The 22407-nt window shown below is 42.3% G+C and overlaps 1 protein-coding gene across 2 annotated transcripts; it reads right to left on the reverse strand.

Moving 5' to 3' along the window:
* Nucleotides 1–557: 557 nt before the first annotated feature.
* CYP51A1 (cytochrome P450 family 51 subfamily A member 1) lies at nucleotides 558–22057 on the reverse strand. Of its 2 annotated transcripts, none has more exons than XM_020785173.3 (10): nucleotides 21828–22057; nucleotides 16128–16226; nucleotides 15083–15259; nucleotides 13306–13432; nucleotides 12286–12460; nucleotides 10044–10163; nucleotides 8639–8834; nucleotides 7316–7411; nucleotides 2784–2952; nucleotides 558–2276 (listed from the first exon to the last, which is right to left on the reverse strand). In XM_020785173.3, the coding sequence occupies exons 1-10, from the start codon at nucleotides 21987–21989 to the stop codon at nucleotides 2077–2079; spliced, it is 1521 nt and encodes a 506-aa protein (XP_020640832.3). In that variant the 5' UTR covers nucleotides 21990–22057; the 3' UTR covers nucleotides 558–2076. The 2 variants fall into 2 exon arrangements, with proteins under 2 accessions (XP_020640832.3, XP_078234821.1); XM_078378695.1 differs by having other exon boundaries at nucleotides 21966–22033.
* Between the last annotated feature and the right edge of the window lie 350 nt (nucleotides 22058–22407).

Here is a 22407-nt window from a genome sequence, read left to right on the forward strand (position 1 = left end):
ATCTCTTGCAGTTTAAACTGCAGCTCATAACCAATTTTGTTGAAAGCAGCTTTACTGACAAGTGGTTCGTTGAAATAATATACTTTATAGCATTTATGCTTTTGTTCTGCAATTTCCTCATTTTCATCAAACCAACCAGACAGCCATGTTTCTTAAGTACATTGAGCTTTCATAGCAGTAATATATATACAGTATATATGGTATCATAGGGAATTTTGCACTGATTGTCAGTGTTCCTGCTTATGAACAGAATTTTATCTATATATTTGTCTCGAGAATCAAGCTCAACCCCTCATGGTTGAGCTTAGAGACATTTAGCTTCTTTGGTACTTGTTCTCCTTGTGGGCATTGTGTCAATTTTATAGTACAGTATATGTGTTCATTTTGGAGATGAGCAGCTGATTCAGCATTCCTTTCTGTCTATCTCTATATCTACTAATGCCATATGATAGGTCCCTGAATACAGTACATCCAAATTCCTTTGTTCTGTTTTCAAAGTCAAAATAATGTATTTGTTTCAGTACTGTTTCAATATTAACATAGAACTGGCAGACAAGTTGCAGGCTAACAGGTAGTTTTAATTATCCGGAACTTCAAAATATTACTGGAAAAGCAAATTATTTTCATGCATACTGGCTCAGTTATAAAACACTGAGTTGTCTTACTTAAGATATACAGTAGACGCCCTGGTCTAAATACAGAAGTCCAATTCCACAGAAACTGTTCAGATGCATTCACTACCATGTTGTATCATGTCTCTTACCATTCAGATCCTCATCTTTATGAACACAGTATTTGCAAAACAAAAACCCCAGATGTATTCAAATACCACATACATACACTTCAACATATTAAGAACCTTAATTTAAATGGGTTAAGCCACCCATACATTTAAACAAATACAACTAACATTCTATATGACCAGTCAACACATAAGTACAGCTACACATATTAACTCTCCACACTGAGTAGGGAAGAATGTGCCAACCTGAGCTTGTTGGGCAACTCCTCTCATCCTTCACCATGGGCTATGCTGGTTAAGGATGGCAGGAATTAATCCAACAGCACACAGAGGACCATACGTTCAAGTCCTCTGGTCTACAAGGAAGGTATGAAATGTTTTACTATCTCCCTCTATAGAATGATTTTTAAATGTGTCCTCCTACATTTACTGCCGTATCTTACTAGAACCTAGATGTGCTGCAAAAAACATTCTTTATGGTACCTGAAACTGCCTCTGTATTACAAGGTAATATCACATTAAGTATCAGGTCTCTCACAGCCAGAGATTGTGAGATCAGCAATAAATCTATTTACATTAATGACTCTGAGCACTCTGTGACAGGTTTGAAAGGATTGTGATATTCTAAAGCTAACATTCTGTTACAGTAATCAGTGATGCTAGAACTTTCTTCATTTTAACAACACAATTATATTCCTAAAAAATTATTTTTATCAAAACTGAGGTAGGTCACCACTGAACCTACATAAGTTTATTTTGTAAGATTCTGAATTTTAAAAGGCACAAATAATTAAAATACATATTGATGTTACAGAATTAGCGTGTAAGGCAAACATTAAGAAAAGTAAATACAATAATTTTAGTCTTCTAAGAAACAGCACAAAATCTTTACATTTGAAATTTACAATACTATAGCCAAAGAGAACAGCTTCTTCTTAACAATCAGAGATGGGATTTTTGGAATTAATGAACCCCAGTCCCATAATCTGGCAGAATCACCTTGAGAAACTGAATAATGATAGTGGGAGCTCTCAAACTGACATGGTTCCCTCGCTGCTTCTTCAAACTGTTAAGAGAAGCACTGGGTCATTATTCACTGTACCTCTGTAAATCACACAGAATCCTCATAACTCTCACAGCACTTTTTCTAACAGTCTGAAGAAGTGGCATGGGAAGAACATGGAGGTTAAGAGGGCTGGTTTACCTTCTGCTGGCTTGAGGGCTCCCAGTGTCATAATTCAAGTGGATGGGAAAATCCCACCAAATTATGGGATTAGGAACGAATTCCTACTAATAATTTTCATACGATGTGTGCAGAAACACCTCTCAGCAATTTAGCTTAAAGAAGTTCCACTGCTGTGTGATCTTCTTTTGTACCTGATGATTGGATTATTAGCTGTGTGTATCATAGTTGTATAATTTATGGTAGGAAAATATCCATTGACCAAGTCAAATTCATAAAGACGCAGAAGAGTTGACCAAATGGTCTTAATCTGAACATAAGCAAAGTTCTCTCCAATGCAACGATGACGACCTAGAGAAGAAAGTTAAAACAATTGTTTTAGCTTGCATCTAAAAATACTTAGGGACCAGTCTTCAGCAAGTCAAATTATTCTGGTGTACCTGTTGTTCAGGTAACATTAGTCTCAATTCTTTGTGAGACTGACACTCCAAATCCTAGCCAGCATTAAAGCAACCAATGAGTTCCTTAAAATTAAACTGCTTATTGGCTGTATTATCAGAAATTAGCTAGAGCTAGACACATTATTTTATTTATTTAACTTATATGCCGCCCACACTACCCAAAGGTCTCTTGGTTATTAATTTCCCTAACTCCACAAACCCATAAAGCTGTATCAAAGTAAGCTACAAAGTAGTCCTTTTATGGTTGCTGTGGGCTTTTCGGGCTCTTTGGCCATGTTCTGAAGGTTGTTCTTCCTAATGTTTCACCAGGAGTCCTTTTTAATGTAAGCGTTATTTGGGTTTTTTTTAATACATGTTTCAACTCTCGGTTAGGCCATATTCAGTGTAACCTACTTACCAGCACCAAATGGCACATACGCAAACTTCTCTCCAGCTGCAGGGTTATCTTGTAAGTAACGGTCTGGTTTGAAGTTTAAGTTTTCTATCCAACAGTCTTTAAGTCTATGATTGACAGTAGGAGATACACAAACTTGATGGCCAGGTGGAATTGTATAGCCAGCAACATTCTAAGAGGAAGAAAATTTTCATAGCAGCTTAGACACTCACCTGTTTTTTGTAGTTAAAGCAACCTATAAACGTTCTTCAGATTCAGTTTCATAAAGATTCTGGATAGTAGATCTACTCCTATAAAATATTTCACAAAGCATTGGCCAGTATACTATTTAAAGCATAAAGGTAATGGTTTAAGTGTTTCCCATTCTGGAGGGCTTCCTGTCACACAACCAATCATGTCACTGGTAATGTGACCGATTTTGTAATCACTCCAAGACTGGGTATGTAAAGAGAAGGCCCCATGAAAGCACACAGAACACTTAAACATTCCCAATCTGTGGGAAGGAGTAATCTTGGAATGGGCTAATTCCTTCATCGGGGCAGTCCAGGCAGGAAGAATGAACTTGAAAAGGCTTAACAGTCATGCTTCACAGGTTCCTCCCAGTTTTCTTCTCCTGCTTTTGTCCAGAAGAGGCCTTGCTTCCTGCTCTCTCTCTGGCCTTTGATATCTCACTTCTACTGGCCTTTTATAACATTTCTCTTTTTAGAAAAGAGAGGTCTTCATTCATTCTATACTTTCCTGCCATGTTGCTTTGAGCCTTTCTTGCTGTTGTTTTTCTTCCTTTGCTTCAATGGGTAAATCTGGCAAAGCCTCTTCAAAAACCCTCATCCATCTTTGTGGCTTTCTCACCCCAGCTCGGTCAAGCATGGGCAACAGGTACCTCGTGGAGCACCACACTCTCCCTGCGGTATTGCTTCCTGAGGCTTTGTGTGGTTGGGATTGCCCTCTGCCATCTCAGCAAGTGTAGACAGAGGAGAAAAACTGACCCCGGTCAATGCAGCACAGACTGGGTTTTAATGCGTTTCTATGGGCTTTAAACGAATTAACGTCATAATGCGAGGCACTCTCTTTCTCTCTGTGTGTGTGTGTGTGTGTGTCTGTCTGTCTGTCTGTGTGTCTATCATTATCTATCTATCTATCTATCTATCTATCTATCTATCTATCTATCTATCTATCTATCTATCTATCTATCTATCTATCTATCTATCTATCTATCTATCTATCTATCTATCACAAAAGTTCTTACATACTGTCTCCTTCACTTTCAGTTGGGGGGTTGTCTTTCCCATTTTCTCTCTGGGGAGCAATGACTTCTGATCAGTGAGTGCTACAAACCATCAGGGAAGGATATCTTACAGAATTTCATTAGCCTCCCAGAAACAGTTTCCTCCCCTCTCCAATCTTGAGAAACAAGAATGAAGTTCACATATGTTTCACAAGAGATTCGTTATCTCCTCAAGACAGGAGCAGTAGAGCCTGTTCTACTGCATTGTCTTTATAGTCCCAAGGTGAGACGGCTTGTATAGGGCTGTGTTAGACCTCAAATTCTTAAACAGATTTGTGGCACCCACAAAAATCAAATGGGAAGCTTAAAATCTATTTTAGATGCTCTTCATCCTGGGGACTACATGGCCTCTATAGATATATACACTAATCAGACTGTCCTGCAGTGTGCCTTTGGGTGACCCTCATTTTCAATTCAAAGCACTATGGGTATTCATCAAGCTTCTGGTACAACTGGTAGCCTTCCTTCACATGCAAGGGGTGCAAATGTATCCTTATATGGATGACATCCTGTTTTCTCCCACCTTCCCTGAAGCTCTGGAGGGCTTCAAACCATTACGCCATCCCTCTCAGGTCACGGATTCGTAATCAATCTATCCAAGAGTCATCTGTGTTTTGTGTCGCCAAGTCAGAACTAACTTACTGCAAACCTAAAAAGACTTCCAAGTTCAGTGAGATATTTAAAGAGTGATTTTACCAGTTCCACTCCCGTAGTCAGTTTCTGTGGCTGAGTGGGGATTCAAACCCTGATCTCCAGAACTCTAGACATCACTCTATCCATTACACTAAACTGGGAATTCTGGTTTCATACAAATGGTTAGTCCATCTTGGGGCCAACCTAGATACTCAATTGGCAATGGTCCTTCCAGCCCCAGAGAGGGTGTTGAAAATCAGAAAGGTGGTAAGTCCTTGCATGCAAGCCATCCTTATCCATTGGATATATCCAGGAAAAGTTCTCTTGTCCTCTTCCTGCTTTCCCCACTCTGAGCCTCCCTGCTCAGGTGGACAAAAACTGCCAATCTCTGTGAGCCTCAAAGAATAGTATTAACTATAAATGCCAACCTTTCAGGTTGGGGAGCCCACTGTCTCAACTCCATAGCCCAAGGGACCTGGACCAAATCTGAGAATAGCTACTCAGCAAAATGGCTGGAGCTCCATGCAGTTTGACTAGTTCTGGTTTATTTCCAACATCTGCTTCAATAGCAACATATCCTGATCAGAAGAGACATTATTCTGGCCAAGACATTCTTAAACAAGCAAGGAGGGTCAGGAAATCTACTTTCACAATGAGGTAATAGTTTTCTTCCACTGGGCAGAAGTTAATCTGCTCTCCCCGTCTGGCTAGCACATTTAGGGGACCACAGCAAACTATTTGAGCTCTCTGATGTTCAATCAGATCCTGGACAGATCTGGGGCGTGTTTCAGAGACCTGTTTGCCACACCAAAAAAAAGTCAAACTTCAGAGGTTCTAGTTTTTACACATCAATGGCAGAAGCCCAGGACACTCTCAACACTGCTTGACCTATATAGGTCGACATTATGCCTTTCCACCAACAACTGTTAACAAAAGTGCTTCGGAAGATCAGACTGGAACAGGCCACAGTAGTTTTGGTGGCATCCATCTGGCCTTGCTGCCCCTGGTTCTCTCAGCCTTTCCAGCTCTGGTTTCTCCCAGCCTCCCTCAATCGGCTCAACCTGGCATCTCCTCTTCAACCAAATGCAGACTAGCTGCATGGAAATTGAAAGGACAGTTTGAGAACCTGGGGTACTGTGGAAAATTAACATGTGGATATATGAAGCTACTATTTGGAAGACATTTTCCACTGGTGTGTTCCCATTGTATAGCAGGTATCACAGAATGATTAGATTCCTCTAGGATAGCCTGGATTTGGGTCATCTCTGTCCTAATATGTTGTATAAACAAACATTTACAGTGGTGCCTCGCATAACGAGCGCACCGTTTAACGACGAATCCGCATAGCGATGTTTTAAATAGGCAAAACATCGCATTGCGATGATCGGTAAGCATTTCGCTTACTGATCTTTGCTTTGTGATGTTTTAAAACAGCTGATCGGCGGTTCCAAAATGGCCACCGGATCAACAAAATGGGCGCCCGCAGCGTTTTCGTGCCGATTCCTCGCTTACTGAGTAGGCGAAAATGGCGGCCCTATGGAGGATTACTGCTTAGCGGTGAGTTTATCCCCCATAGGAACGCATTAAACGGGGTTTTCTGTTCCGTTTACCGACGTTTTCGGATAGCGATATATTTCCTGGAACGGATTAATGTTGCTATGCGGGGCACCACTGTATCTTTCTCTGTTCTTCTGACAAGAGAAGGTAGGAAATCAATAACTGCTCAACCACACCTGAAGAAGTTTCTCTAAGCAGCATGCATAATTCAACAAGCTGTTATACAGAGATTTCCTTCATGGAGATTCCAAGTGGTTCTCAAGGCCCTCACGAGCCCACCATTTGAAGCCTTAAATTCTTTTTCTCTTCAACTGCTTTCCCTCAAGGTGGCTTTCCTTGTTTCTTTACTTCCGCTTGTAGAATTTCTGGATTCTTTTTTCTATTGATACACTTAATGCTTCTTTCCTCCTAATACTGCAACACAGCCTTTCATAGATCTTGGGAGATTGTATTACTTCTTTTTGTCCCAAACCAAGTCACCCCTTGGAAAAGGAGTGGCACAGCTTTGGCATTAGAAGGACAGTCAAGATCTGTATCAAAGGAACCACATCCTTCAGGAAATGTAGCTCTCATTTTGTCTCCTTTCTTCCCACTTATTTGGGAAAAAAGATATCCTCTGTTTTGCTGAGGGGATTAAGGCTTGCATATTTCTAGCATATAAAGACTCTCAAAATCTCTCTCCTTCAGACTTCAAGTGGATTAAGGCTTGCATATTTATAGCACATGAGGTATCTCACACACCCTTAAGCCTGTCCATATTAATGCCCAATTCCATAAGGCCAGCAGCTACTTCTGCAGCCTTCTTAGGAGATGCTTCACTAAAAGAGATTTGCAGAGTGGCCAGACAACAGCACTTCCATTCTGTAATATTTGAGCAGAATGGATTTTCCGTTACTGTTGTATCCATGTTTTATACCCAATTTATTACCAAGAAATATAACCGAGAAACAGGGTATAGTTTGCAATTTCATACATCTGCTTGATGGTTACACTTCTGACACTGCCTCACCATGTGTTACTCCAGAAGTAATACCCCCTGAATATAAACAAAGTTTCTTACTTGAGGGGTCTTAACTATTCTCATCATGGTCATTATAGGAGGTCGAAGTCTTAATGTTTCTTTCAAGCAACGCTCCAGTAAAACCATGTCCTTGAGCTTTAAAAAAAAAAAGTAAAACAAATATTGTTATTTTCCTATTTATTAACATTTTCTAAAACACAATTTATATGGTGTGGTGGTAGATCTCATTACAACCCCCTGGAAGTGTAATAGACATATTTTCTGCTAAAAGCATGAAGTATCAGATTATCTACCTGTGTATTTAAAACCCACTTAAAATATATTTTATCTGCAAACTGCAGAGTGACACCTAAACTACCACAGGCATTGAAACATATTTCTATATATGCTTTTGCTGTAAAGCAGCAGGTTGCCAACTTGCTCATTGACCAAATAGAGACATGTAATGTTCATAGAGCACCTCTTTTTCCTTCAGCTGTTAGGATGATCTTAATCCTAACAAGCTACATCAATTCCAAAATGGAAGTCCCCCTGATATTTTGGATTGGAAGCTTCACTGTGCTCAACAGCACTTACAGGTAGAATTTATGCATATATGTTACACACAACACATGCTTATTTAATAATAATCTCTTATCAGCAAAATTCACAAAAGCAGTGATCAAGGAAGAACTCCATCTTCACTTATTTCATTTGACAAAATTTCATTTCAAGAGAAGGGAACTGCATGCATTCTATAGTTACTCAAGAGTGCCTCAAGAAAGCATGCAATGCCAGAGTTTATTCCATCTTAATGTATTTTGTTGTTAGTATTTGTTCCTGGAAAGCGATCTGACACAGAGTTCTGAACTTTGTACAGTGGGGTCTTGACTTGAGAACTTAATCCGTATTGGAAGGCGGTTCTCAAGTCAAAAAGTCTGTAGGTCAAGTCTCCATTGACCTACAGTGCATTGAAAACCGATTAATCCCTTAACAGGCCGTTTTTGTTCCATTTTGGTTTTTTCTGGTCTGTAAGTCAATTCTCAGGCTGCAAGTCAAACCTAAATTTTGTGGCCAGAGACATCTGTAACTCAAAAAGTCTGTAAGTCAAGCCGTCTGTAAGTCAAGGGTCCACTGTAATACTTTAAAATGTCTAACTTGCCCAAATTAGTTCTCATTCAAGACAAGTCTTTTCTTCAATAAGAACACTTCACTAGAAATTAAAAACTAACACCTCAAAGTTTTCTGAAACTATTTACTCGGTGGGCCAGATAAGCAGGGTATAAATCAAATAAATAAATAAATACTCTCGACTAATTCCACATTTAAAGGATTTACATTAGCACACTGATATATTTAAAAGAAACTGCAAGGTTTACAAACCTGATCATAGTTTAATGGAGGGAGATCTTCTCCACAAACTGCTTTTTGTTCCCTGTAACACTGATCCTGGAGTGATTTGTCTCTAGCCAAAAAGAAACCAAGCCAAGTGCTAGTAGTTGAAGACGTATGTTGACCTGCTAGCAGCAATCCAATGAGCAGCCCAGCTATCTCGTCATCTGTTAGAGGGCGCCCATCTCTAAATTCAGAAAGAAAATACTTAACTCACACATGCATTTTAAACAAGCTAAGCAATCTCACATGCCATCAGAAGATCCAATCACACATTTCAGTGCAGTTCTCTTTTGGAAACAAGTCCAAATTGATGGACTTTTACTAGCATACCAATACAATCCTGAAAGCAGCTGCAGAACTGGTGAGCGAATATGTTATAAATATTAATATAGTTCAACTGCAACTGCAGTGAGATTACCACATTTTTTTAAAAATCTAAAGCAACCAAAATTAATGAACCAAACATAAAATTCTAAAATATGTTGAAAATACCCAACCTATACTTTCAGAAGCTAAACAGGGTATCTAGCTAGTACTTGGATAGGAGGCTACTAAGGATCCATTAGGCAAGGCCAAGAAAAAAATCCTGTCTGGAACCCTAGAGTGTTGCAATGAGTTGGGAGTTGACACTATTAGCCTAAATGTACCAATGAACTGACTCAGTAAAAGGCAGCTTCCTATGTTCTTCAAAATAAATAGCAGTAAAACACAGAAGATGCACCAGATATGGCCAACCTGAAAGGATCATGGTATTAGCTGCCTAAGAACACTCAACTCAATAATTCAAATACCTGCCAGACCAGAAAAGTCTAGGCCAGATGGGGAGAAAAGCAAAAGTTAAGGTGAACAAACTGAGATTCCTGACAGAATCTGAGAGCACAGTATAGAATTTCATGTGTCAAGGAGGCAACTGCTTTATTTCAACAGAATATAGATAAAATTTAATTATTCAGAGATTGTTTTATCTAATTTTAAATCTAAATGCATATTACCTATACATAGATCCAACCCCACATCATGTATTTCAGCCAGGATCAAAATTTCACACTTTGACCTTTAAAGCTGTAACTACAGCTTCTACTTGGTATGGAATCAAATTTTTAATGACCATTAGTATATCTCACAATGTAATATCTTGGAAACTCAGGGCCCAAAAAGCTTTTCTTGTACTAAGGCAGTAAACTTCTCATTGAATATTCATAGATGCAGACAGCTTTCTGCCTCAATTCTTTCTTTCTTCCTTGCACCTGAAATTTTGTTCCTGTACCATATCTAAATTTAGGTTCAGAATCCGGCTCTTCACATTTAAATAATCCAATCTTGTTTTTAGAAAAGGTTTTGCCTGCAGCTCTGCACTGACCCTTACCAGAGATATTTTAACTACTTCACATACTTGTAGGTAATATCCAGTAGTGTTTGAAGCATGTCATCATCTTTCTCCAAAGATTGTCGTCGTTTCTGAATTATTTCATGGAAAATAGCCTTTATTTTTTTGTGTGCTCTGTCTCTACGTCTGAAATTAAAAGCATTTTTATAAGTAACAATATAGAGTAACTGTAAATATCTGAAGGACTCTGGTGCTGCAAATAACATTTCTGAACTTTCCCCCATAAACACTTACACACAGCTCAACAGTGCTGAGAAAAAAAGCTGTATCAATATACAGCACATGAAAATCAAGTCACGGAAGTGCAATGCCAGATTAGATTAGCATTGGGTCTAATTTCCGCACAGCCATGCAGACATGGGCAAGTTGCTATTTGTTAGATAAACTCACAACAGTGTTGCTGAGAAGCTAAAACAGGCTGGGACATTTGGCCCTCCTGATATTTTGATCTCCATCAGTCCAAGTTATGTACCCAATGATGAGAAATTACGGGAATTCTCTCCCCACTGCCCACAACAGAGACTGTTCCATGTCACTCCAGGTATTAGACACTTAAGATGGTTGTCTTGGCCTACTAGACTGTTAATGTGACTTAGGACGCATCCCAAGAAAATACACACAATTGTCAGTCTGAGTAAGCAGACAGGACTGGGCCAGCAAGGGCTAACTTTCATAGGACTTTTGCATGTATCTAAGGCAGTGAAATTCCTACCTTAGATACATGCATTCAACTAGAACATCTTCCAACACCAAGTTAATTACCAAGTAATTTGCATTAGTAACACATGTTCTTATAACATTAAATACCTAGCATGCAAACATACTGATCAAAATCCTCTGCCACAAATGAAGTTGGCATAAGGTTAGCTCTACACCTATACATGGCATCTATCAACTCTTTAATTAGTCCATCAGTGTTTAAACATAATCTAATTGTGTACAAGCTGGATGGCTTTGCACCCAGCTCCGAATTGAAATGGGACGCTAATTTGTGCAATCTTATTCACAAACAAATCTTTTTTTAAAAGCCCTGTTTTGCATTTTTACATAAAAGAGTGTCCTTGAATCAACTGCAAGTCACACATGTAGCCATTTTATATGTAAGCAATGAGATTATGTTTAAACAATGAGAAACTGAACCAAGGATTAAACCTACACCATTTCCCTTTTGCCAGCAAAACCCACGGAAGATTTTGACCACAGTAGTATAATACCACAAAAATTAATAATAATTGTGTGCTGTCAAGTCAGTCCTGTCTTACGGCAACCCTTTTCAGGGTTATCTAGGTAGAGAGTACTCAGAGTGGTTTATCATTCCTTTCTTCTGAGGACATCCTGGGACTACGTAGCTTGCCCAAGGCCACACAGGCTGGCTCTTCTAGGATGTACAGTGGGGACCTGAACTCCTAACCTCTTACTCCACAACCAGATACCTAACTCACCGAAGCTATTCACAAACTGGAATACAATTTGATAATAAAGGTAAATCTTTATGTCAGCACAAGACATAATGTCTTCTTCTGCAGTGTCAGTTATCTTTTGCAACTTGTTAAGAAGCTGGGAGCACGCTGAAAAATCCTATGCTCTCTCCTTAACTCACACTCCTCTCTTGTATATCAACCCCCAAAACACTGAAGGGATAGAAATAAGCAGGGAAACAAATGATAATTACTGCTAATCTGGTTCTCTTAATATGAAGAAAGTAGAACGTACTACAAATAAAGTCACACTGTAATAAATTGTCTCTTATCATGCATTACTAAGAAGGGTTTTTATATTCTCCTTGAGTATCCTTCTCCACTGTTCAACTACGTCTTGTTGGCCATGATACAACTAAAGTCCTGTAAGTTTCAAACTGTAATTAAGAGACACTGGTTAGTGTTAGCCCAGTTAATTCCGATGGGAAGTGTCTATGCACAAGAAAAAATGAGGAGTATTTGACCCTTCAGTCCACTTTAAACAATGGTTTCATGATTGGAAACCTTTTTAAGATAGAGGTTCATTAAGATTCAGTGTGGCATAGCTCATAGCACATTAGATTTCAGCTGAGGAAACCAGATTCAAACTGCTATCATATGAAGCACTGTGGCAGTCAGTATTTCTCAAGCTAACTGACCTCACTGAGTTGCTAGGAGGACAAACAAAGAAGAGATTATACATGACTCCTGATTTCCTAGCACAGAGGGCATTATAAAAAGCATGCAGTATGACTGTATTCACATTCACTGCTGAGCAAGTTGTTTAGTACCTGAAACTGGGCAAAGGCAGCCAACCTGGCAGAAGCCAAGCGGCATGAGTAAATCCCCCATCCAGATCAGCATAGAGTTGTGCCACCTTCTCGTCAAGAATACTCCTTATCTCCTTCCCATGTAAACAGTGACTTGCTGTCAAAATTATTAGTTCTGAAAGTGCTTCAAACAAATCTGTGGGATAGAAAGGGGCAATCAACTAAATAAAACAGTAATTTATAGTCATTTTGTTTAATGAATTGAAAATTAAACAAATTTCATGAGCACAAAATGACAGATTGAGAATCCGGCAAGGATGTATTGACTGGGGTGCCTGTCTTTGAAGAACAGAAAAGAGAGCTATTGCTTCATGGAAGGGGTGCCATATTTTCCCCTTACTGTCAAAACCATACACAAAAAGGGACATTACCAGCACACGCAAGTAATGAGTAGAAGCAAGGAAAAGGGAAAAGTCACAAATCTCCTTGATACAAACAAGCAGCTAAAGAGAAGTAAAGGTAAAGTTTCCCCTTGACAAATGTCCAGTCGTGTCCGACTCTAGGGGGCGGTGCTCATCCCCGTTTCCAAGCCGTAGAGCTGGCGTTTGTCCGTAGTAGGCAGAAGCAAATTGTTGGAAAAGGGAAAGTAGCGACTTTTAGCACAGGTAGACCTAGGTCATTAGGAAGAGCAGTCTCCTGGGCAAGGAGGGGAAGGCGTTGGACTGTATTTTCAGACTCATTAGTCCTATGACCTTGCATCTCCCAGGCAGTAAGCTGAAAAGAACCCATTCATCCAGATGTATCTGCAATAGCACCAAGAAAGGAAGCAGTGGAATACTGAAACCTCTTTGTGACCTAACAGGCATTTTCTCTTATGCTACAATAAAACCAGATCACTACACATATTAGTATGACTCTTTACCCCTGCCAATGCAAGAACCTGAACTTTTATTTGTTATTCCTGCATCTTGACTGCTCTGACTCTTGCTCCTGAAAGATCATATTCAAATGTAAGCATACCTTTTCAGATTGCATACTTACTTCTTTCTCCGCTCTCTCCCCATGTTTTAAAGTATTCCAGAGTTTCCTTTTCTATTACCGGTACATGTTTTCTAAATTGGTTTATATTCAGCCCAGTTTTCAGCATCTTCTTCTGTTCTAAAAACAACTTCCGAAGAAAGGAAAGCAGTAGTTAGAAACGCCAATCCTGCGCGTATACATTTTAAGCATAACAAGATGAAATCAAACTCTTACACTCCACAAATTTTAGAAAATTCAAATTGGGTACACATATTTTGCTTTATTTCCCCCCTCTGTACCAGAATCAACAGGGTGAACAGTGCTTAGATTTGAAACACAGATGTTTAAAAGATAAAACAGAAAATATTTCAAAGAAATATTACCATTTACACCTATCAGCCCCACTCCAGGAGGGCTTTTTTCCTTGCCAAGGTTGTCTAAAGGCCATGAAGGCTGTGCTTTGGAAGCAACCAGATGCATCCACACTGATTGCTCTTGATGAGTAAGGAACCAGAAGATAGCAAGATTTTATCCCCATTGATAAAACAATATTTAAAGTTGCAATTTGAGTCTTTACTATTTTTATTCCTTTTGTTCATCTGAGTTTGCAAACTACTAAATACTTTGGCAGCAGTGAAAGGACGCACGAGCACACAATGTTACAGCACCTTTGTGTTGCCAAAAATACAGTATTTCCAGTCTAGTATACACAAGAGGCCTTTGTTATAAATAACTGGCATGTTTGTCCAACAATATCAGAAAACTTGTCTGATTAATTTCAAATTAAATTAGAAAGGAGATGGAAACAGCTTGAAGGCCCACGCCGTAATTAAAAGTATGGTCGTCTCATACATTTCTTAGTGTGGTTTGCTGACTAAGCTCTGTGCAAGTCAGGATATGCCTACCTTCTCTTTCTCAATCCATTCTGTCATGATTAAAATCTTGCACACTTGACTAATCTCTTCTTATAATTTCAATTCGAAGAAGATGAAGAAGAAAGAAGAAGAAAGAAGAAGAAAGAAGAAGAAGAAGAAACCAGAGGGATCAAGGGAGTCCACCTGCCAACTGCTGCGAGGTAACAGAGGGTGCTTTGCTTCACATTACTTTGGGCCAATAAAGGCAGGATGAAGGAGACTTCTCAATAGGTTTTCCTGCCATTTAATTCTTTTTAATTTTTGTACACATTGTTTTTAGCTTTTAAATATTGTTTTTTAGTGAAGCAAGACACCTTAAGTCCTTTTAAGGAGAAAGGTGGGTCCAAAAAAATTCATATAAATAAATAAATAGCTCCTTACTTGGGCAATATTTTTTTCCAATATTTCACTGATTGCACTATCTGCACTTTGGCAAACTCCATTAAAATGGATTGCTCAGTTCTATTTTCTGATGTTTTCCATGTTTTAGAAAGATAATCAGACCACCAAGGCCTTGTTTTAGCCTTTTTCTGGTTTAAACCTTGCTGTTCTGGACCTCCACAGCCTCCCTTCCAAACAGATGGCAAGTTTTCACCGGCATCTCTGTGCGATGTGCGCACATACACACAAATTAAAAAGAGTTGGCAGAGATAAAGTTTTGCAGGGATTTCGTCGAAACCCAACCATTTGTTAATAACAGCCAACATCACAAAAACTCCAACATCAATAGTATAACATGATTTCAGAGATCTCTTACCACTATGACTACAACTGGATTCAACCTGTGGATGCATCTAACTGGTCACAATTTAATGCATAGGTATTCACACTTACACACACTTTAATGAGTGGTAGAACTTCTTGCTCAACTTTTACAAACTTACTGGGTTGGGTACATCATAAGCCACTCCTTTGCCAAAGACAGGTGTTGTTAACCGTGAATATGCATCTTCTGCGTTTAAGTCTTCATTTTTACTATTGAACAGAAGTGCAGCAGCATCGCTACCCAGCAAGTACGTAAATGTCTTCCCCACCATCGTGAAGCTAAATACAGGCCCATACTGTATTTAGGAATATCCAAGTAATTTGGGAATAGATAAAAAAGAAAAAAACACAACATGTGAAAGAACTGCAGTTCGATATCTGATAGCAAACATTACAGTGAGAACTCAGAAACCCATATAAATTAAAGCTATAGAATTGCAGCACAAGAAAAAATGTTTAGGTACAACACCATAAGGCTTAATAAGCCACTGCCTGATTAATCCATTATTGTTAACAGAAGACAGCAAAGAGCCTTGTGGCATGCTAAAGACTTGGTGCAGAATCCTTTTAATTTCTCCCATTCATGCAATGGTCTGGTTTGTAAATGTAGGCCTTTTCTGAGTTTAAGCAAGAAAGCATTCAATAACACACCCTTGTGCAAGCTTAGAAACCATCTAACTTCCCAAAGGATTCTTCCCATAAGGTTTTATTTTGCATCAGCTTTCTCAGGCTGCAGCTCAAGGCAACAAGGAAACTGCAGTCCATGAAACTTATGCCAAATGAAAGATGTTGGCCTTTCAGCTATCAGAACTCTTTGTGGTTTGTACTGTAACAAAGCAAGGCAACACATTTGTTGCTTCTGTTCCAAATGAGAAATCATTTACAGTACATGCACTTCCTTGCAGCAGAGTGAGAAAATGCCAGCAAGGAAGAAGTGAAGGTAGGTAAAGTGGCATCTTTGGGGTTTTTTGCTCCTCCCTGTCTTTCTTAAGTAGCTTTTCATTTCAAGCAAGCAGCATCAGGACTCTAGCATTTGCTAGCTTCATAAAACGGCAATCTCATAACTGCTGCCAATTATCCAAAATAAATATGCAGCTCCAAAGTTCTGAATAGCCATATTACAACAGGACTATCATATCTGCAGTGCAAAAGGGTTAGACTCACCTTTTCATAGGCACTTTCCAAAAATCCGATAGGATTTTTCCCGAATGCAACCGCATGCCCCAAAAATGGAATATTCGATGAAATATAAGGTGGATACTTCTACAAAAAGAAATAAAGCAAGGGCTATCTTTATTGTTTTACCAGTGAATCCCCCACATTAAACTGGGTTGCACCATGTTTATATCAGGGAATAATATAATGTAAAAAAGATGCACATACTGTTGTGAAAAACATAAGGGCCCTTCCAGTAATCTGGCAATTTACCTCATTCCCTCCCATCAGTTCCACTGTCACCAAATTGAAACAGCAAGACCTCGTCTTCTCCTCAATGGTGCCTTGCAGTGCTCATGCAAGTGTATCAATTATGACCTCAAAGAAAGGTGAACAAATTGTGTCCAGGCCCACCTTTGTTTCTTGACAACCCTGTTTCGGGTAGCAAGTCCTATTCTGTTACTACTGTCCACCTGAGTTTGACATCTGAAAAAGTAACACCATCTGCAATATTTACCTATTTATACAAGCTGTAGGGTGCCCAGTGTAGTATAATAGAATAGAATTTAGAACAGAAATTATTTATTATGGTTGGGTGACCAGCTCATAAAACATATTTATGGCTAAAATACAGTGGTGCCCCGCATAGCGACGTTAATCCATCCCAAAAAAACGTCGCTATCCAGATTCCTCGCTATGCGGGGCAAAAAAACCCATAGGGGTTTAATGCATTCCTATGGGGGGAAAACTCACCGCTATGCAGAAATCCTCCATCCGGCTGCCATTTTCTATTTCATCTACTCTCAACGGCCAACCCCCTCTCCACTCCAAACTGAATTCACAAATCCTCCTAACCCTCTTGCAGAGACTCATATCTGGTTACTCCGCCTCTCCAGCACTTTCATTGGTACATGCAGATAGCTCATTAATATTCATGACCTGGGTAGACACCACAGGTTTATTTTCAGGGGATGTTTTATTTTTTTTTTCATGTATAACAATCTACATGTATTCAAATACAGTCATGTCATCTTCTGGTTGCTGCACAATGCTGTGGAGTGCGGGGTTTCACTTAACTGGGGCTTATTTTTGGGATAGGGCTTATATTACGAGCATCCTGAAAAATCATACATGCTTATTTTCAGGTTAGGTCTTGTTTTGGGGGAAACCGGGTAGGGGTTTAACATACACAAGTTGGAAACAACTGGCAAAGACCCTAAATAGGGCTTTCAAGGTAAGTTAGATATTTAAGTAGTGATTCTACCAGAGACCATCTGCCGGCCACAGCCCACTGGGTGAGAGGCAGTGGAACTGTGGTTGGGCCCTTGTTGGATGCCAGCTCTTTCTCAAGGGAGCTGGCTCAGCCTTCCCCTGTGCCTGCAGGATCAGGCCCTGCTGCTCCCGGCTGCCTCATCCCCCTCTCAACATGAGCTACATGGCTGGGAGGGAGAGAAGAGGCTTTAGAAAAGTTTTATTTTATATATGTTTTAAATGTTTTTAAATTGTTATTAATTGCCATCAATTAAGAAGAGACCCACAGCGGATCTAATGGAACAGGAAGGGGGGAGGGCGTTGGAGGGGGCAGCCATTGAGGTGGTGCTGGGTAGGGGAAGGAATGGCGATGGGGGTAGGACATGCCCGCGTAGGAGAAGAGAGGTTAGATATCTTACATCTATCCCCTCTTCTAGTCCTGCCCCCAACCAGATGGTATCAGGCGACCATATCAACAAACCCTCGAGCCACACGGTGCTGTTGATGAACGCCAGGTCAGTACAAAATAAAACTGCCCTCATCCATGATGTAATTGTGGATGAGGCTGCTGACCTGGCGTGCATTACTGAGACCTGGGTGGGAGAGGAGGGTGGTGTTCCCCTCTCCCAGTTGTGTCCGCCTGGGTACTCGGTCCAGCACCAAGGTCGCTCGGAGGGTCGGGGAGGGGGAGTTGCTATAGTCTATAGGAGTTCTATCTCCTTGACCAGGCTTCCTGTCCCTTTGAGAGGAGGTCTCGAGGGCCTGTATTGTGTGTTGGGCTTGCGAGACAGGTTAGGGATTCTGTTGGTGTACCGCCCACCCTGCTGCGTACCAACAGTCTCCCTGCCTGAGCTGACGGAGGTAGTCTCGGATCTGGTGTTGAGGACTCCCAGGCTGTTGGTGCTGGGGGACTTCAACATCCATGCCGAGGCTGCCTTGATTGGGGCGGCTCCGGACTTCATGGCCACCATGACAACCATGGGGCTGTCTCAATGTGTCATCGGCCCAACACATGAGAAGGGCCACACCTTGGACCTGGTTTTCTCAATGGGACTGGAAGATGGTGGCTTGGATGTGGAGGGGCAGGTCATGACCCCATTGTCATGGTCAGACCACTTCCTGGTCAAGTTCAGTCTATTAGCTTCTTCTTCCCTCTGCAAGGGTGGGGGATCTACAAAGATGATCCGCCCTCGGAGACTAATGGATCCAGATGGATTCCTGAATGCTCTGGGGGATTATCCGTCTGATATGGTTGGCGCTCCTGTCGAAGCTCAGGTCACCCTATGGAATAGGGAGATGACCCAGGCGGTTGACACGATTGCGCCTAAGCGCCCTCTCCCTGCTCGCCGAGCCCAGACAGCTCCTTGGTATACTTCTGAACTGCGGGCGATGAAGCGAGAGGGGAGACGGCTGGAGCGCAGGTGGAGGAAATCCCGCTGGGAATCCGATCGAACACGACTTAGAGCCCATTATCGGGCCTATTTCGTGGCAATACGGCTGGCAAAACGGCAATATTTCTCCAGCCGTATTGCTTCCTCAGAATGTCGTCCAGCCGAGCTGTTTCGGGTGGTCCGGGATCTTCTTCAACCAGGAAATCCAGTGGAGGTCCCGGACTGCTCATCAGCTCGCTGTGATGAGTTTGCCATACATTTTGAGGGGAAAATCGCTCAGATTCGTAGTGGGTTGGACTCCACAGTTACTGCAGAATCAGAGGATGTGTCCAGTGCGCCGTGCTTAGGTCCAGTATTAATGGATGAGTTTCAATTGTTGAGACCGGATGATGTGGACAGGGTGCTTGGATCTGTCCGTTCTACCACCACTCCGCTCGACCCTTGCCCATCCTGGCTAATTGGAAGATCAGCCAGGGGGGTTCGCACCTGGGTCCAGGAGGCCGTGAACGCCTCTCTGAGAGAGGGAGTGGTCCCTACCGCCTTGAAAGAGGCGGTAATTCGACCACTCCTTAAAAAGCCTAACCTGGACCCAAGGCTGGTGGTCAACTACCGACCAGTGGCGAACCTCCCTTATTTGGGCAAGGTGTTGGAGCGGGTTGTGGCCGGGCAACTCCAGGCGCTGCTGGATGAAATGGATTTTCTGAATCCATTTCAATTGGGTTTCAGGCCGGGTTTTGGTACAGAGATGGCCTTGGTCGCCCTGTACGATGACCTTTGCCGGGAGAGAGACAGGGGGAGTGTGACCCTGTTGATACTCCTGGACCTCTCAGCGGCTTTCGACACCATTGACCATGGTATCCTTCTGGATAGGCTGGCTGGGTTGGGAGTTGGGGGCACCGTTTTACGGTGGTTCCGCTCCTTCCTGGCTGACCGTGTCCAGAGGGTGGTGCTGGGGGACAGTTGCTCTGCCCCATGGCAGTTATGTCATGGGGTTCCTCAGGGCTCAATACTGTCCTCCATGCTGTTCAACATCTACATGAAACCGCTGGGAGAGGTCATCAGGAGGTTTGGGCTGAGGAGTCAGCAATATGCTGACGATACTCAGCTCTACCTCTCGTTTTCCACCAACCCAGGTGAGGCAGTTTCTGTGCTGAACTCGTGTCTGGACCTGATAATGGACTGGATGAGAGTTAATAAATTGAAATTCAATCCAGACAAGACGGAAGTGCTGTTAGTGGGTGCTTCACCGGACAGGCTGGAGGGCCATTTCCCTGCTCTGAATGGGGTTACACTCCCCCTAAGGGACAGGGTCCGCAGCTTGGGGGTGCTCCTGGACCCGTCTAACACTGGAAGCCCAGGTGGACTCGGTGGCCAGGGGCGCCTTCCTCCAGCTGCGGAAACTATACCAGCTACGGCCCTACCTGGATGAGCGGAGTCTCATGACAGTCACACATGCACTGGTAACATCCCGCATAGATTACTGCAATGTGCTTTACGTGGGGCTGCCTTTGAAGACGGTCCGGCGACTGCAACTGGTCCAGAATCGAGCTGCGCGGCTGGTGAGTGGTGCAGCCGCCAGGGAACATATCAAGCCGATTCTGTATAAGTTACATTGGCTACCAGTTGCTGCCCGGGCCCAATTCAAATTGCTTGTTTTGACATATAAAGCCCTAAACGGCTTGGGCCCTGGATACCTGAAGGACCGCCTCCTTCCATATGAGCCTACCCGGCAGTTAAGATCTAGCCAGGGGGCCCTTTTGAAAGAGCCGTCCCTCAAGGAGGTAAGAGGGACGGCTTGTAGACAAAGGGCCTTTTCGGCAGCTGCTCCCAGACTATGGAATGCCCTCCCGACTGAGATTCATCTGGCGCCGACGCTGATGACATTTCGGCGCCAGGTCAAAACCTTCCTGTTCCAGAAAGCTTTTAATTGAAATAATATTAGCTGTGGGTCTGATGGCAATTTTAATTGTATCTTAATTGTATTTTAATTATTTTATCTTTTACTGTATTGAATTTTAATTATTGTAAGCCGCCCAGAGACCTCTGGGTAGTGTGGGCGGCATATAAATTGAAAAAAAAAATGAATAAAATAAGGTAATACATTACAAAACCCATCCATTTGATGGACACCAACCCCCTACACAATGGCTAAAATTGAGGAAATGTTTTCTACACATAACACAAGTTCTAAACATTAAACTGGAAGAGACTAGGCTAAATCTATGGACAGAACAAAAAACACACAATTTGTCAAATAGATGAATGCTGAAAAGATTCTAGCTGGGTCAACTGAAGTCAACTGATTTCAAAGCGATATAGAAAGATCAATTAAAAATCAAGCAAAATGGGGCTACCTGGATACAAGCCACATCTTCTGTGGCTGTGGAGAAATTTAGTCAATGCATATAATTTATGCCCCTCATGCACAAAAGGTTTAACAAATGGCCAAGACAACGCTATCGAAGTAGCCTGCTTCTGGCCAAAAATAGTCTAATCATCCTGACATATTCTGTTTTTATTACCACCTATAATTCATATACACCTGTAATTTTAAATTGTGCAGGGCTTTGACGCGAATAAAGACGCTCCTCCTCGTGATACTGCACAATTACATACACATAATAGTATTTAAACAGATAAACCTGATACACCCATACGCACTCACAGCCTATCCCGACTAGGAAAAAGGGAATACCCATGAGATTAAAGAATCCCACGGCCCCCCCAAAAAAGGATGTCAAGGCAATTAATTAGGAAACATTGAAAGCACCCCCTCCCCGCGTGCACGGCTTCTTTCAAACTTAATTTGTTTTATTTATTTCATTAATTTGCACAACGCCCTATTATGGGCCGTTTACAGCAAATCCAAATATCATCCCGAAACCACAGGATTATCAATAAAAGCCAAGACTATAACAACAGGCAGCCCTCAGGTATTTCTCGGCCCACCTGTCCCTTTCCAAATAGAAAGGAGGTTGGAAAACCGAGATTCCCTGACCGTGGAGAGGGAACCCTGCTCCGGGAAGAGAGACACACCCGGGGGGGGGGGCGCCCGTTTGTTTCGTACCTGGCCACTGCTGGCCCGCTGCCGGTGGCGGGCGCCGACCTGCAGCAGGTAGCCCAAGCTCAGCGCGAAAGCCGAGGCGGCCAGGAGGAGCGAGAACGGGCTGCCGGCGGCGACCCGCTCTAGAAGAGAGCCGCCCACCTCCAGCACGCTGAGCATCGCCATCGCCGCCGTGGGAAACGACGCGCGCGGCCGTTGGAGCCGGGAGAAGAAACCAACCGCCGGCGTGGTGCGAGGGAGGAGGGGTAGGAGGAGGAAAGTGGGCGGGACCGAGGGAGGGGACCGCCCCACAGGCCGCTCCTGGGCCGATCTCTGCCCATCTGACGAACGCGGCGCCGTAGCCAATCGGAGGGCGCGCGAGAACGAGGTGACCGCGAGGGAAGCGCGCGGTTGGAGAGGGGGGGGGCTTCAACCTGAGGAGGGAGAGTCGGGGTTTAGGCTGGGCTTTTCTCTCCCCTCCTCTCAAGGCCTAGGTGGGGGGGGGGGTTGCCGTCGATTTTTTTTCTCAAAAGGAAGGTCGATAACAGTGGGTCGGCTGACATGTGTAAATATTGTGCCTATTCATTGGCCCCGGTGTCTTTCT

Source organism: Pogona vitticeps, chromosome 6 (assembly GCF_051106095.1).
Source record: "Pogona vitticeps strain Pit_001003342236 chromosome 6, PviZW2.1, whole genome shotgun sequence".
NCBI classification, from domain to species: domain Eukaryota; kingdom Metazoa; phylum Chordata; class Lepidosauria; order Squamata; family Agamidae; genus Pogona; species Pogona vitticeps.